Below are 15,608 nucleotides of genomic sequence, written 5' to 3'. Positions count from 1 at the left end.
AGTCTTCCTAAACAGTTGAGTGAGGGGGCGGAAAACAATGGGTCAAGTGTCTCATAAACTCTGAGAAACAGGTCCTGGTCTGAACATCTATTTCTATTTTTTTGTGAACTTGAACCCCATCTGACCCCATTTTTCTCCTTCCATTCCCAGTTATATGACAATAAGGCAACTGAAATACACTGGTGTCCTAGAGGCTTTTACTTCCATGTTTATGTGAAGAGAGCAGTAGATTTTCAAGCAAGTGGTAACAACATTTCTGGTCCCAATGAAATGTCAAACATCCAGCCCAACAAATGTATTTGAACTTGTTCTCTGTGTAGGAATTCTTAAGGTTGTTTTACGGGAACCACACCTCTAGGCTGGGAAAAGTTACTGATGGGCCTCCAGATATTGGCAAGATATTTTATAAGTTAAATCCTTCAGAAGAAAGAATTATGACTTTTCTATTTGTATTCTCACCCAAACCCAGCAACTACAAATTTTCCATTTCTTGTGCTCTTTTGGGGTACTCACCACGTTGAGTCTGTTTCCCCTTTTAAAACACGCGGGATGAACCAGCATCTTCCTAAGTTTCTTTTGACTTTCTTAAGACTGAGATACACCATTTGTGCCAACAGCACACAAGGGGAGGATTTTACTCTAATTTCAATATCTTAATCGAAGCTCCTTAAGGCATCTGTAGTGCAATATAAGACAAAAGTACAGCCACAAAAAGTACAGACTTGCAGCCTCCTGCATCCCAAACCCTGACCAGGTATGCTAAGCAACACTAAGAATAGGGTGAGGCAAGCAAGACTCCTTAAGGAAGCAGAATTTAAGGAGACATCATTCTCAGGTGCTGTCTGTGCTTGTACGACTGAGTGCAAGTGCCTCCTTAAAATTGGCTCAGCGGGTGGCTCATTCTTATTTAATTTAATTTAACAATTCAATTCTATTCTATTGTATTTTAATTATTTTTACTGAAGTATAGTTGATTTACACTGTGGGTGGCTCATTCTTAAGGAGCTGTTTACTCCCAGGGTCAGGGTCATATAAGTACAGGGTCAACACATTAAAGTGAGTGCTTCCTTAAAGTTTGCACCCTAGAGTCTTCCCTCCTCCTAGCCCTGGCCCTAATCCCAAGAGGCCATAGCCTCCAAAGTGGTTCTCCAAATTAGCCCTCCAACAGCGAAGACAAGATGCATAGAAGAGAGAAGATTCTACAGTCCATGGGGTCCCATCACCTGATTCAACCAAGCACCAGGTAGAAGCAGAGATGCTGAGGTCCCTCATTATCCTCTAACCTCATTCCTCAGACCATGCCCAGAGCATGGGAGGGGCTAGTGAAATGCAGGAAGGGAAGCAGGAAAGAGAGATTGTCCTTGTTCTCGGAAAGTCCCTCTTACAGGACCCTGAGCTGGCTCCCGTGGAGAGGCTCAGAGCTTCTGAGCCCTGGTGTGGTTGTGAAACCACTTGAAGGCACCAAGCCAAGGTAAGCTCTGCTGGCCTCACAGACCCTAGAACAGGAAGCTCTGTCTTTCTCAATAAATGTTTGAGGATGGTTTCATAGAAGAAAGTGGGATAATAATTTTGTAGGACTCTAACATGCTTAGTTATATTTCTCCCCCCTTAAAAAAAAAAAAAAAAAAAATATATATATATATATATATATATATATATATATAAATGCACTCTCCATTATATACATCGATGGTACCGCCAACCCACTGAAGGGAGGTGTGCACTTTGAGATGTTTTTCTAATGGTAAAAATGGGTTTTGGATGGTGTGTCCTTACTATCTCACTCAGTCAGTCCCCTTTATGTACTTTTGAAAGACTCAGTGAGGTCATGTGTCCATTGGGATCAATATTATAACCTTGTCCTCTTTGTCACTTCTTTAACCAAGTAGACTACCGTAAGGTAACAATAACAACAGTAATGACAACATTCATTGACATATTTGACCACCTACTATATGCAGGCACAGTGCTGGGTGTTTTACAAACAGAACATGATTTAATCTTCACACTAATCCTATAAGGAAACTGTTACATAACCACTTTTGCAGAAGAGAAGATAGAATCTAGGAGAACTTAAGTAACTTGCCCAGGAACATAAAGCTAGAATGTGGCAGAGTTGGAAATGCATTTGACTCCAAAATCCGTGTTCTTTTTGTTCCCATAAAGCCTCTCTTCGAGGATCTAGTGTTCATAGAATAGAAGTAATTCTTACTCTAACTTGAAATAAACTGAAATAGTGGTGTTTTGACCTACATTTTTGTTGTTGTTGACATCTGCCTTTGTATTCCAGACCCCAGGTAGAGGAATGGGCTCACTCAGTGCAGCAAACTCAAAGCTCTGCTTTGATGTCTTTAAAGAGATGAACTATGACCACATGATTGAGAATCTCATCTTTTCTCCCTTGAGTCTCCTGTCTGCCCTGGCTGTGGTGCTCTTTGGGGCCAGAGGAGACAGTGCATCCCAGATGGAGAAGGTATGTCACAAACATACTTTCAGCCATGTCTAGAAGACAATCAAGTAACAATTCCAAACACTGGCTTGTTATGGAGATTTCATAGATGCCCAACTCTGTAAACACAAGAGAATGTCCACCTTCATGTAAGGTTCCTTATCTCACTGGCTCTATCAAAAAGGTGCAAAAGGTAAGATTTCCCACAGCTCTGTTCTGGGGGGCAGGGAATGAGTGCACGCAGCAGAGGCTGAGCAGGGAGAGGCAATCAATGAGGCCAACCTGGTCCATGGCAAAGTTGGAATTTCCCACCTCCACCCCCACCCGTATGCATCCTTAGGTCCCCAGGGCCTTCCTGCTGTGGGTCACATAAAGAATATTTTGTAAGGATTTACAGTATATGCATTTACATCCCCAAGGAGATCACCAGTGCTTTAACTCAACCAATAATTTTGGGTGACTGGAAAAACTATTTCTTAGTAGACATCCTTCAACACGCTTTAATCATCTCTCTGCCTATTACAGAGGGAATGATTAACTAGTGGAACAAAGCTTCTCCCCAGTCAGAATTTAAATTGGAAATAAATTTGAAAAGCTGGAGTCAAATCCTGAATTTAACAATATATTTAAAATAAAAAAAAATAAATGTAAAAGCTCTTGTGTTCAATTTTATTCTATTTCCATGCATTGGGAGAAGAGGTCCCAAGTGTCTTACCCATAATAGGTGCTCAATAAATACAAATTTGTGGAGAGGGAGAACTGGCTGGGAATGAGGATGCTGTGGGGATCTTTACAAGTCATCTTGGGATGAGTATGTGTAGACTCACCCCTCCCTCCCCCCCCCCCCCTTCAAAGTGAGAGCGTGCGGACTGGTGGCTCCATCTACACCTGTGCATGCTTCAGGTTTTGCAACCAGAGAGATGGCATGGTCACTGTGCTGAGGTCACAAGTCAGGCAGAGAGAGAGTCTGGAGTGGAAATAATTCTTTGTCTTTTCTGAGTTAGAAGAGAACCAGAGAATTCAAAATTTTCCCCTGCTGATTTCCATACAAAATGGAGAAAAATTTCTCATATTTTCATCCTGTTAATGATTCTCTTACAACATTCAAAGACTGAGCCAAATGCTCAGAATTCCCGATTCAACCATCATGCTTTCTTTTGATGATGCTGATGACGGCAACAACCACCGCCGAAGCAACATCAGGGAGCACCATGCATGCTGAGTCCCTGGACTATGGACCAATATGCCTATGATATAGGAGACCACCAGGCAATCTCAGAACTGGAAGAAACCATAAAATTCCCACTCTCCTCTCTATGCTTTAATCTACGTAGGGACCAGCAGGCAAGAGGTTGTTCAAAGTCCTCCGATAAGGCAGAACTTAATAGTGTGAAGTATGCATTCAGACTACTCTATGTTCTAGAAAGTTCTTCCTAGCCTTGAGCTAAAATATACCTCTCCATTACCATTGCTCCTTTATCATTTTCCTGTTCTTAAACACACACACACACACACACACATGCACATATTATGTTTCCTGTTTCATGTGTATTTTAATAAATTTATAATATCTTCCCAGTATCTACTGCCTCTTATCCCATTTTTATTCTAGGGAGTCACATAAAACATGTTAAATGTACTCACCCTTTAAATATTGAAGAGAGTTGCAATGTTTTATTTCAGTTGTTCTCTGAGGAAGGCCGTACGAAACTACGGTTATACCTCAGTTAAGTCAACAGGACTATAGCAAACATTAACTCTTAGTGGAAAAAAAAGACACAAGCTACTGAAATCTCAAGGGGATACTGTGAGCATCAAATCAGATAATGTTCATGAAAATCATTTTAAAATAATGACCTGTTATATGAATTCAATCATTATTTTTGTCTGCTCAGTGAGTAACCAATGTTACTGTCTGCAAATAAATTAAGATTCATCCCTTTATCCACACAACTATTTGTTCTTCATTCAACAAATATTTATTGGGTTCCTACCATTTATTGGGTTTCACAACTGGGAAGGTAGGGATGAACAAATTAAGTGACAATAAATGACTAAGTCTGAGTTGATTTTGAAACACTCTTTTGCATTCTATCACAAAGGTTGCATTCTATTTATAAAGGGGAATACAAGTAAGTGCCTACACCTCACCCCTAACGCTCTAACACTTAGACTTCTGCCTAAGAGCACGTGAAGGATTTTGTTTTTCAAACTCATCTGTCCTCTTTGACATATCCTTTTTTAAAAAAATGAGGAGCAAAACTAATAAACAGATAAGAGAAAGGTGGGGAGAATCATAGAACATTTATAAAAATGTAAGAGCTTAACATTTATAGCAAGAAAATGATTTGCTGTATCACTCTCTGGTCTTTTGGAGAGGTATCTGCATAGCCTTTGAAAATGGTTCTTTGTTTTCCATTGTAGGTGCTATACTTGAATGAATTAATGAGAACTGCAAATTCTTCAAACGCAACGGTAGATAAAAGTCCTACTTTCATTTTTACTTCTCTTATGGTAGTCTCTCTTTAGTCCCTGAAGACTTGAGGGCAATAAAATAGGTTATTTATTCCAGAAGAGTTTTGAGCCTAGATTGTAGATACATACAAATTCCTGGGTATGCTGTTTTAAAATACTCATGTTGAGATTTTGAAATAAGAGATGACAAAATGGGAACTGTCAAAAATTTGAGGTAGAGACCTAGCCTTTAAAAAGAAGGAGGAGAAGGGAGATTATTCTCAAAGAGTTTTCATAATAAAACCCCCAAATCTACTCAGACAGTAGAAGTGCTTCAAACAGTGCCTGAACCAGGGCTAGTGCTCAGTAGATATAAATATACCATTTTTTGGAAATGTAAATAAAGATAGCTTATCTTTATGAGTTTTAGTGTTCAATGTTTTTCCATATTGCTAATTTCTAGGAGAAATTTGTAATGTATACCTTCTGTAGCTTTTTAGATGTGACTTTCCCACTATTGTCTATGGTGGGGCTACTAAGATCAAACTTTCTTGCCCAGAATTCTTACTTATTACAAAATATAGCAAAACATTTTTCCTTATACAAACTATATTAAAATTAATATGGCAGTATTGATAAGTGTGTTTTGGGCATTCTTGTAGAGGAGATAGGGCAAGCTTTGACCAGGACATGGACCTTGCCAAGTCACCCCTCACACCTGTGAGGTGATTGTGATACATTTTTATCAGATTGTCAGGTAACTCAGTTTGGCGAAAGGCAAACATTTCACTATGTCCTAATGATAGAAGTAGTCTTTGATTCTGTTTTTTTTTTTTTCTGAAATAACATGTCCTAATGTAAACCCAAGAGCCTCTTGTCTAACCTCAGCTGATACTTAAGTGTGTGATACTATGGCCCCTGTTTTCAAGTATTTTCTAACTTCACTTTAGTGTGAACAGGATACAGGGGTCCATTCACACATTCAAGCACTCCTCTCTGAAATCATCAAGTCCAGCCACAGTCAAGTCCTCATGGCAAGTGGGATGTTTGCAGAAGAAGCCTATCCATTCCTCCCTGTGAGTTAAAATAAAATATTTTTCCATAAGTAAGGTAGAAGTCTTTCCTTTCTGTCTTCATTTAATTTATTCTAGCATTGTTTGTGCTATCACAGTGGTAGGAAAGTAGAAAAGACATAATATTTATATATTTAGATAGATTGATGCTATATATAGAATATACACTATATTTTATATATGCATTTTATTTCATATAGAAAAATATTAAAGGGTTCAGGATTCTAATTTTCAGATGCTAGTTTGTAGCATGTTCAATTATGTTTCCGACGGGACCAGCTGAAGCATAAAGAGCATACATTTTAGAAAGTTTGTTATGAAAAAAAAGTTAACAGAATATTTTATATTGATAATAAAAGAGGATTAATATTTTGGAACCCCAGTTGAGGACTCTAATTATGCTAAGTCTGATTGTCCTAAAGGAAGGAGATATGTCGTTGTCATTGAAATAACACTCTGCAGTAATTTGTTCATTGTATTTACCAGTCTTCTGAAAGTATGACAAATGTATATATTTTAACTAATTGGGCCTAGGCGTATATAACAGTATTTTATATATTTCTGCCTCTATTTACATATAATTCCTACCATGTGTGGTCTAAATGTATTAAAATCACAATTTATTTGCTATGTCTCTTTCTATGCTCATTTTATAGAAATATTTAGACTGTATTGAACAATTATATAAACTAAAACCTGAAAATTTGGATTTCAAAAATAACGTAGAAGAAGCCAGATTGCAGATTAACTCATGGATTGAAAATAAGACAAAAGGTAAGAGACCCAAACCTTCTTTTTCTCCATCTTCTCCTTCTTCTTTTAGGCATATTTACATTCAGTGAAATGCTCAGATCTTACAAAATATATTTAGAAAGTTTTGACAAATATATATCAGGACACAGAGCATTTCCATCACCCTGAAAAATTCCTCCACACCTGTTCCCAAGCAACCATTGATTTCATTCTATCATCAGAAGTTAGTTTTGCCTACCCTAAAATTCCAAAGAAATGGAGTATTACAGTATGTACAATTTTGTGTCCTGTTTTATCACTCAGTATATTATTTTTGAGACCATTCATGTTTTTGGATATATCAGTGGCTCGTGTCTTTTTATTGCTGAGAAATATTCCTCTGTATGGATATACCAGTTTGTTTATTCATTCTCTTCTTCATGTATATCTGAGTTGTATCATCTAGTTTTGGGCTACTATGAATAATGTTGCTGTAAACATTTTTGTAAAAGGTTTTTTGCATACATATTTTTTTCATTTCTCTTGGGTAAATACTTACTTAGTATAAATGCTAGGTCTTAGGCTAGATGGATGTTTAACTTTTTAGGAAACTGCCAAATAGATTTCCAACGTGGCTGAACCATTTTACATTCTCACCAGCACTGTATGAAAATTCCAGTTACTCCAAATCCTCTCCAGTTTTTGGTGTTATAAATATTTTTCATTTAACTCTTTTAGTAGGTATGTAGTAGTATCTTATTGTGGTCTTAATTTGCATTTCTCTGATGACTAAAAACATTGAGCATATTTTTTATATGTCTTTTGGCCTTTAATATATCTTTATTTACTAAATCTCTGTTCAGTTATTTGCCCATTTTTTAATTGGTTGTTTACTTTTTATTATTGAGTTGCAAGAATTCTTTATGTATTCTGGATCCAAATATTTTGTCAGATACCTATGTTGCTAATATTTCCTCCTAGTCTATGTCTTGTGTATTTTTTTTCTTAACTGTATTTTTGATGAGTAGAAGTTTCTAATTTTAATGAAGTCCAATTTGTCAATGGTTTGTGCTTTCTGTATATTCTCTAGGAAAATTTGCTTACCCAAGGTCGCAAAGATATTCTCTTCTGTTTTCTTTTAGTAGATTTATTGCTTTAGTGTTTACATTTAGGTTTATGGTCCATCTCAAGCTGACTTTTATGTAGGATGTGAAATGGGGGGTAATGTTCTTTCTTTTTTCCACATGGATAACCGGTTGTTCTAGCACCAGGTGTTAAAGATCTCAAGACTTTTTCCATTTCATAAAATGAAAGCTCATGACATCTTCTTATCAATTTTACTCTTGAGAAGTGAGGAGGCATAAAAAGCCAAAAGTCTTTCTTCTGCAACTTTCCCAGTTATTTCTTTTGTTTGATTGTGGTAGAAAATCATTGCCAGGTAACAGTGGTGATCTGCAAAACCACTGACTCAGATAGTCATTGTTTTCAGCATAAGATGGTACCAGGAAGAATTTCACAAGAAAGTCAAACCTTAATGGTTAATGTATCTATAAACCACCTCTTAACTGGGTAAGTGTTATGTAAATTAATCAGGCTTGTTAATTTCCATAACTGTAAAGTAGGCAGATAGGCTATACACTCACTTTGTTTTCTTCTGCATTCTACACTCTTTATTTATTAAAGAATTATGAGTATTTAGATATTTGCTCAAAAGTCTTTTTGGCTCAACTGAAGATATGGAGTGGCAATTACTTATGTAAATTCAAAGATGGGTCAAAATCCAAAGCAAAACTAATGAAACCAATTCACATCCCATGACCAATCAAGTGTGATCTTACTATGTTTCTGTTCCCAAAGGTGAAATCAAGAACCTCTTGTTACCCAATAGCCTCACATCCTCTGATGAATTGGTGCTGGTTAATGTCATCTCCTTCAGAGGGACCTGGAAGTATGCATTTCAGAAAGACCAAACCACGGCAATGGCTTTCAGGTTGGATGAGGTAGACTCATGACTCAATTTGTTTTTTCTCTTAAAGGTAGTCCTGAAAAAGTTTGCCTGAAAATATGTTAAATTATTTCTGGCCTTAGATGGGTTAATTAGTTTCCAAGTGATTATTCTAGCTACATAACAGATAAAGTCCAGATTTAGATTTACATTTTTTTTTTTGTTATTGAAACTTTCTTTTAAATTCTTCACAGTATTTTTAACCTATTTTGCTATGTTTAGCACTACAGTTGTAAAATTGAAAATCTGGTGTAAACCATAGACCTTGGAAAGGTTTAAGGCAGTTTTGGGCTTTGGGCTAAGCTTAAACCATTATTAAGCAATTCACTTACCGCAAACTGGAAATGAAGTCAGGTGGTAGGGAATAACTCCAATAGATGCCTGTGGAACTAACATGCAGGTCATTTGTAAAATGAGTGTGATCTTGAGAAGCAAAGCAAAATTGGTGAACAAGATTCATAATCAAAATAAAAAGTTCCAGATATGCTGTCCTTCTACTATCCTCTATCTTCCTAACTTCTTTCCTTTGTGCCACAAAAGTGTCCTAAATATTAGGCTGCAAGCAAAATAATCCATGTTATTTAATAAGAAAGAATGGATCTGTATAATATAACCAAGTCCCTAAACTGTGAACTGTATTTACTCTATCAAATATATTACCAAAAAATGCTTGCAATTATTGGCCAATTAAACATTTGTTATAGCCAACTGTAAAACTACAGAGGGTTTATATTTCTGGATAAGTATATTCAGAATACTTATTACATGAATACTTCTTCATGCAAAAGAAATAGTGAATGACTTTAAGGAAAACATAATTCTCTGGCCAAACACATTAGTCACATCTGGAATTATCCAGTATTATTTTTCCAGAGAATATTGCCATCGGATATCGAGGTCATAAAACATAAAGTGAAATTATGTAGTTTTTACAGCTGTGGTTTTTTAAAAATGCAAATTCCAGGGCCACATTCCTGGAGATTCTGACTTGCAAGTAGTGCTTGAGTATTTGTATTCTTAAGTAACCCCCGTAGGTCCTTCCAAGGATCAGCCAAGTTTAAGGACCACACTATGAGGAAAACAGGGGTGGAGATTTTAGCAGGATTCATAGAGAGCTACTTTAAAGGGATAAGCATACCCCAAAGCAAGCAGACTTTCTAGAGGAAACAGTTAATAAATCAGAGTCTTTATTTTCACAGTAAAATCTGGTCCATTTGGTTTACTTACGTGATGCAGATATCTTTATGTTACAACTAGCCTTTCAAAGAGAAATACATAAAATAAGGTTATGGTCATAACTACATTTCCTTAAACTGACCTCAATATGTGGAATTCACTTAGCACGTTGTTAAATTCTTAGCTCTTTTGTAGCTATTTTGTAATCTGCAACCCAATGTCGTGGAGCTGGAGAGATTCTAAATTATGTTCTTCAAAGGACCTGTTTGACTTTTAAAAATGGTTATCCTGATAAGATTTTACGATGCATATTTCTCAGATCTTTGAAGTGAATTAACTGCTTCTGGGCACCAAAAATGTACAGTTGAATAACAATAATATATTGAAAGACATAAACACTTTGCATTTTAGTAGCTACTCGTTTTAGGCTACACTCCCCCCTTTGAATCATTACAATAACGATCAATCATTGATATTTCTGTGGAAAGATGGATAGATTTTGTTTCGGTCACTCGTGGGCACCTCTGGAGGATGAAATGTAAATTCCTCATGCCTTAAATGGAAACATAGAAAGGAACTGGCGTTGTTGTCTCACTGTTTTTACTTTCATAGTCTCAGAGCAAACCTGTTCAGATGATGCGGCTGCAAGGGCACTTTAAACTGGACTCCATAACGGAGCCTCGGGTGCAGGTTCTTGAGATGCCTGACGTGGAAGGTCACCTGAGTATGGTCATCGTCCTACCCAGAGAGGAAGTTGGCCTGGGACAGGTAAACCACGGAGCCTTAGCAGCTGCTGCCACCAGCAGAAAAGGCTCTGTGCTTGAGAATTACACATGCAGGAAGCTGGGAGATTCAAAATAACTGCTTATACTACTACTTACTGCAGTGCTGTGGCCACTTAAAAAAAGCAGAACCCCCAAATAAAGCACCCATGTACTACGACATGTTGCTTCTACTGGTTTCAGTTTTAGGCTTTTAAAGCACAGTCATATGCATCTTCTTGCGGTCTTCATGGGTTATCATTGTTATTTTACATGTATTTTTTATATATTATGCATTGACACACCTTTTGGACCTGCCACCAACCAATTACATCTCTTTTCCACCAGCACCCAAGGCCAGACTTGCAAACGCAATGCTCAGCCTTTTCCCTTTGCTTGTTTCTCTGGTACTTTCCTCTGAGCCCCGTGTGGACGCTCCTGTTCCACACTGTGATGGTGTGTTCTTGCTCTTAGCATTGGTACAGGTCTAATTCCTCAGCAGTTCTCTTTAAATCCCTGTCTTTCTTCCTTTTCTTCTGCTTTTTATGCTTCTCCCAATTCTATGTTGCTCCCACCTACTTCTCTGTGGATAAAGGGGTCTCACCCTCCCCTTCACCCTTCTTCATCCTCACTAGCTGTGAAGCATACCAGGCAGACACCGGCAGCCCGCTGATGGAGAAAGAACCTTGGAAACCAAGACGTTAAATGATTTGCTCAATATTTCATCGCAAATTAGTCTGTGATGTTACTAGAGCCCAGTTCTCTGGCTTCTCAGTCTACTCCAGGCTTGGTGTTCAAAGGTCTGCTCAGACTCACCATGACCATGGCTGAAAATCAAAAATCTCAGCTTTGCTCTACCAATATATTTACATTTACATAGAAGCAAAAAAAACCCACAAATGTATAAATAATATGATTGCTATATGCTATGAAGAAAAATAAAAGATGGAAATAGGATAGACAGGTACAGGGTCTGGGAACTTCTGTTTCAGATTGGATGACCAGGGGAAACCTCTCTGATAAAGTGAGATTTTAGTTATTGCTAAATAATAATTATCAGCATTAGATAACATTATTTTCATAAGCTTCCTTTCTCATGGTTAGATAATGTAGGAACTCTGAATTTGTAGGTACAGAATTGGAATCTGACATTAATTTTACCACAAACTCACAGTCATTTAACCTCTCCAAGCCTCATTTTACCCACACCATAAAAAGGGTAAAGTATATGATTTCTAGGGTTCCTTTTAGCTCTTAAATTTGATGATCTTCCGAAAGGTCAATGAAATAGCACCCATCTAATATAACCCACATAATTACATGATCAACACGGTGGTGTATTTTATTTTATTTATTTATTTTTTAATAAATTTATTTATTTATTTTTTAAATTTTTGGCTGCGTTGGGTCTTCATTGCTGTGCAGGCTTTCTCTAGTTGCAGTGAGTGGGGGCTACTCTTCGTTGTGGTGCACGGGCTTCTCATTGCAGTGGCTTCTCTTGTTGCGGAGCACGGGCTCTAGGTGCACAGGCTTCAGTAGTTGTGGCGCACGGGCTTAGCTGCTCCATGGCATGTGGGATCTTCCCAGACCAGGGCTCGAACCCATGTTCGCTGCATTGGCAGGCGGATTCTTAACCACTGTGCCACCAGGGAAGTCTTGTGGTGTATTTTATTTTATTTTATTTTTTTAACATCTTTATTGGAGTATAATTGCTTTACAATGGTGTGTTAGTTTCTGCTTTATAACAAAGTGAATCAGTTATACATATACATATATCCCCATATCTCCTCCCTCTTGCGTCTCCCTCCCTCCCACCCTCCCTATCCCACCCCTCTAGGTGGTCACAGAGCACCGAGCTGATCTCCCTGTGCCATGTGGCTGCTTCCCACTAGCTATCTATTTTACATTTAGTAGTGTATTTATGTCCATGTCACTCTCTCACTTTGTCCCAGCTTACCCTTCCCCCTCCCCATATCCTCAAGTCCATTCTCTAGTAGGTCTGTGTCTTTATTCCTGTCTTGCCCCTAGGTTCTTCACGACCATTTTTTTTGTTTGTTTCTTAGATTCCATATATATGTGTTAGCATATGGTACTTGTTTTTCTCTTTCTGACTTACTTCACTCCGTATGACAGACTCTAGGTCCATCCGCCTCACTACAAATAACTCAATTTCATTTCTTTTAATGGCTGAGTAATATTCCATTGTATATATGTGCTACATCTTCTTTATCCATTCATCTGTTGATGGACACTTAGGTTGCTTCCATGTCCTGGTTATTGTAAATAGAGCTGCAATGAACATTGTGGTACATGACTCTTTTTGAATTATGTTTTTCTTAGGGTATATGCCTAGTAGTGGGATTGCTGGTTGGTATGGTAGTTCTATTTTTAGTTTTTTAAGGAACGTCCATACTGTTCTCCACTGTGGCTGTATCAATTTACATTCCCACCAACAGTGCAAGAGGGTTCCCTTTTCTCCACACCCTCTCCAGCATTTATTGTTTGTAGATTTTTTGATGATGGCCATTCTGACCGGTGTGAGATGATATCTCATAGTAGTTTTGATTTGCATTTCTCTAATGATTAATGATGTTGAGCATTCTTTCATGTGTTTGTTGGCAATCTGTATATCTTCTTTGGAGAAATGTCTGTTTAGGTCTTCTGCCCATTTTTGGATTGGGTTGTTTGTTTTTTTGATATTGAGCTGCATGAGCTGCTTGTAAATCTTGGAGATTAGTCCTTTGTCAGTTGCTTCATTTGCAAATATTTCTCCCATTCTGAGGGTTGTCTTTTCGCCTTGTTTATGGTTTCCTTTGCTGTGCAAAAGCTTTTACGTTTCATTAGGTCCCATTTGTTTATTTTTGTTTTTATTTCAATTTCTCTAGGAGGTGGGTCAAAAAGGATCTTGCTGTGATTTATGTGATAGAGTGTTCTGCCTATGTTTTCCTCTAAGAGTTTTATAGTGTCTGGCTTTACATTTAGGTCTTAAATCCACTTTGAGTTTATTTTTGTGTATGGTGTTAGGGAGTGTTCAAATTTCATTCTTTTACATGTAGCTGTCCAGTTTTCCCAGCACCACTTATTCAAGAGGCTGTCTTTTCTCCACTGTATATTCTTGCCTCCTTTATCAATGATAAGGTGACCATATGTACGTGGGTTCATCTCTGGGCTTTCTATCCTGTTCCATTGATCTATATTTCTGTTTTTGTGCCAGTACCATACTGTCTTGATTACTGTAGCTTTGTAGTATAGTCTGAAGTCAGGGAGCCTGATTCCTCCAGCTCCATTTTTCTTTCTCAAGATTGCTTTGGCTATTTGGGGTCCTTTGTGTTTCCATACAAATTGTGAAATTTTTTGTTCTAGTTCTGTGAAAAATGCCAGTGGTAGTTTTGATAGAGATTGCATTGAATCTGTAGATTGCTTTGCGTAGTAGTGTCATATTCACAATGTTGATTCTTCCAATCCAAGGACATGGTATATCTCTCCATCTGTTGGTATCATCTTTAATTTCTTTCATCAGTGTCTTATAATTTTTTGCATACAGGTCTTTTGTCTCCTTAGGTAGGTTTATTCCTAGGTATTTTATTCTTTTTGTTGCAATGGTAAATGGGAGTGTTTCCTTCATTTCTCTTTCAGATTTTTTCATCATTAGTGTATAGGAATGCAAGAGATTTCTGCGCATTAATTTTGTATCCTGCTACTTTACCAAATTCATTAATTAGCTCTAGTAGTTTTCTGGTAGCATCTTTAGGATTCTCTACGTATAGTATCATGTCATCTGCAAACAATGACAGCTTTACTCCTTCTTTTCTGATTTGGATTCCTTTTATTTGTTTTTCTTCTCTGATTGCTGTGGCTAGAACTTCCAAAACTATGTTGAATAATAGTGGTAAGAGTGGGCAACCTTGTCTTGTTCCTGATCTTAGTGGAAACTGATGTATTTTAATATATGTGACTTGAGTCATAAAACTAGAACATTTCAGAATAACTTTAAAGTCTCTGAAAAGTAGACAAATTCTGAAGTACAATTACAGTTTGATAAAATGATCTTAAAGAGGGAAAAGTGAGGGAAATGAGTCTAGATCCTGATAGCCAACTAATTTTCTCCAATTATAATGCCTAACATTAATTTACCACCACGGATGAGGGCAGTCATCCCTGGTTTCTTAAATGAGTATGAGTTGAAAGTGGTATCTGATGAATGTCAATTCCATGCAAAATAGGTTTTTTTTTCTGCTTGAGATTGCATTGTTTGTTGTCTAGCCTACCTACCTCCTGATAGATTCCATCCACAACATAGTCCAAATGAGTTATGGAAAATATGAACCTCCTCAGTAAAGACAACCTAATGAGGAGAAGCCAGAAATAGTTTCACATGGGGAATGGATGAGAAAAAGGCAGTAGTTTAGGGAGTATGTTGATTGTATTAAAATATTTAATTGTCACATGGAAGAAAAAATGGACTAATTTGTGTGGCTCCCAGAGTGAGAACTAAAACTAATACGTACAAATTACAGGGAAGCAGATTTATGGTCACAATGGGAAACGTCTTTCCTGCAAGCTGAGCTGTGCAACCACCGAACCAGGCTGTTTATAAAGAAGTGGGTCATTGATTAAGGACTTCTCGAGCAGATGCTGATGGGTGTCACAGATGCTTCTTGGAGGGTCTCCTCTATGTTCTCTTTTCATTTAAGATTATTTGATTCTAATGATCTAGAAATGTTACTTAGTTTGGTATACATTCGGTCTCTATGGATGTCTGACAAACGAGAATTTTGATTGGAGTTGAGGTAGAAATTGACACTGATCAGCCTAGAATTACAACTTATGTTGTCAGAATCCGAGGATCTCAGGTTCCAAAGATGTCTTTTAATGTGGCCAATAGGAAGGGTAGGCACTTATATAAATTTTATTATTACAGTACATAAATAGTGCAACTTATAGAGAGATCATGAGAG

The 15,608-nt window shown here is 37.4% G+C and overlaps 1 protein-coding gene across 1 annotated transcript in view; it reads left to right on the top strand.

Annotated features, from left to right (window-relative positions):
* SERPINB2 (serpin family B member 2) overlaps positions 1–15,608 on the top strand; it is a 78,676-nt gene that overhangs the window by 1,620 nt on the left and 61,448 nt on the right. Inside the window, exons 4-9 of the mRNA XM_082418771.1 lie at positions 2,291–2,473; positions 4,874–4,924; positions 5,854–5,979; positions 6,633–6,750; positions 8,566–8,708; positions 10,502–10,657. Of these exons, the coding sequence (XP_082274897.1) occupies positions 2,306–2,473; positions 4,874–4,924; positions 5,854–5,979; positions 6,633–6,750; positions 8,566–8,708; positions 10,502–10,657 (762 nt within the window). The 5' untranslated portion in view covers positions 2,291–2,305. The remainder of the gene's footprint in view (positions 1–2,290; positions 2,474–4,873; positions 4,925–5,853; positions 5,980–6,632; positions 6,751–8,565; positions 8,709–10,501; positions 10,658–15,608) is intronic.

Source organism: Balaenoptera physalus (assembly GCF_965194825.1).
Source record: "Balaenoptera physalus genome assembly, chromosome: 12".
NCBI classification, from domain to species: Eukaryota; Metazoa; Chordata; class Mammalia; order Artiodactyla; family Balaenopteridae; genus Balaenoptera; species Balaenoptera physalus.
This window is presented reverse-complemented; position numbering and strand designations above follow the sequence as displayed.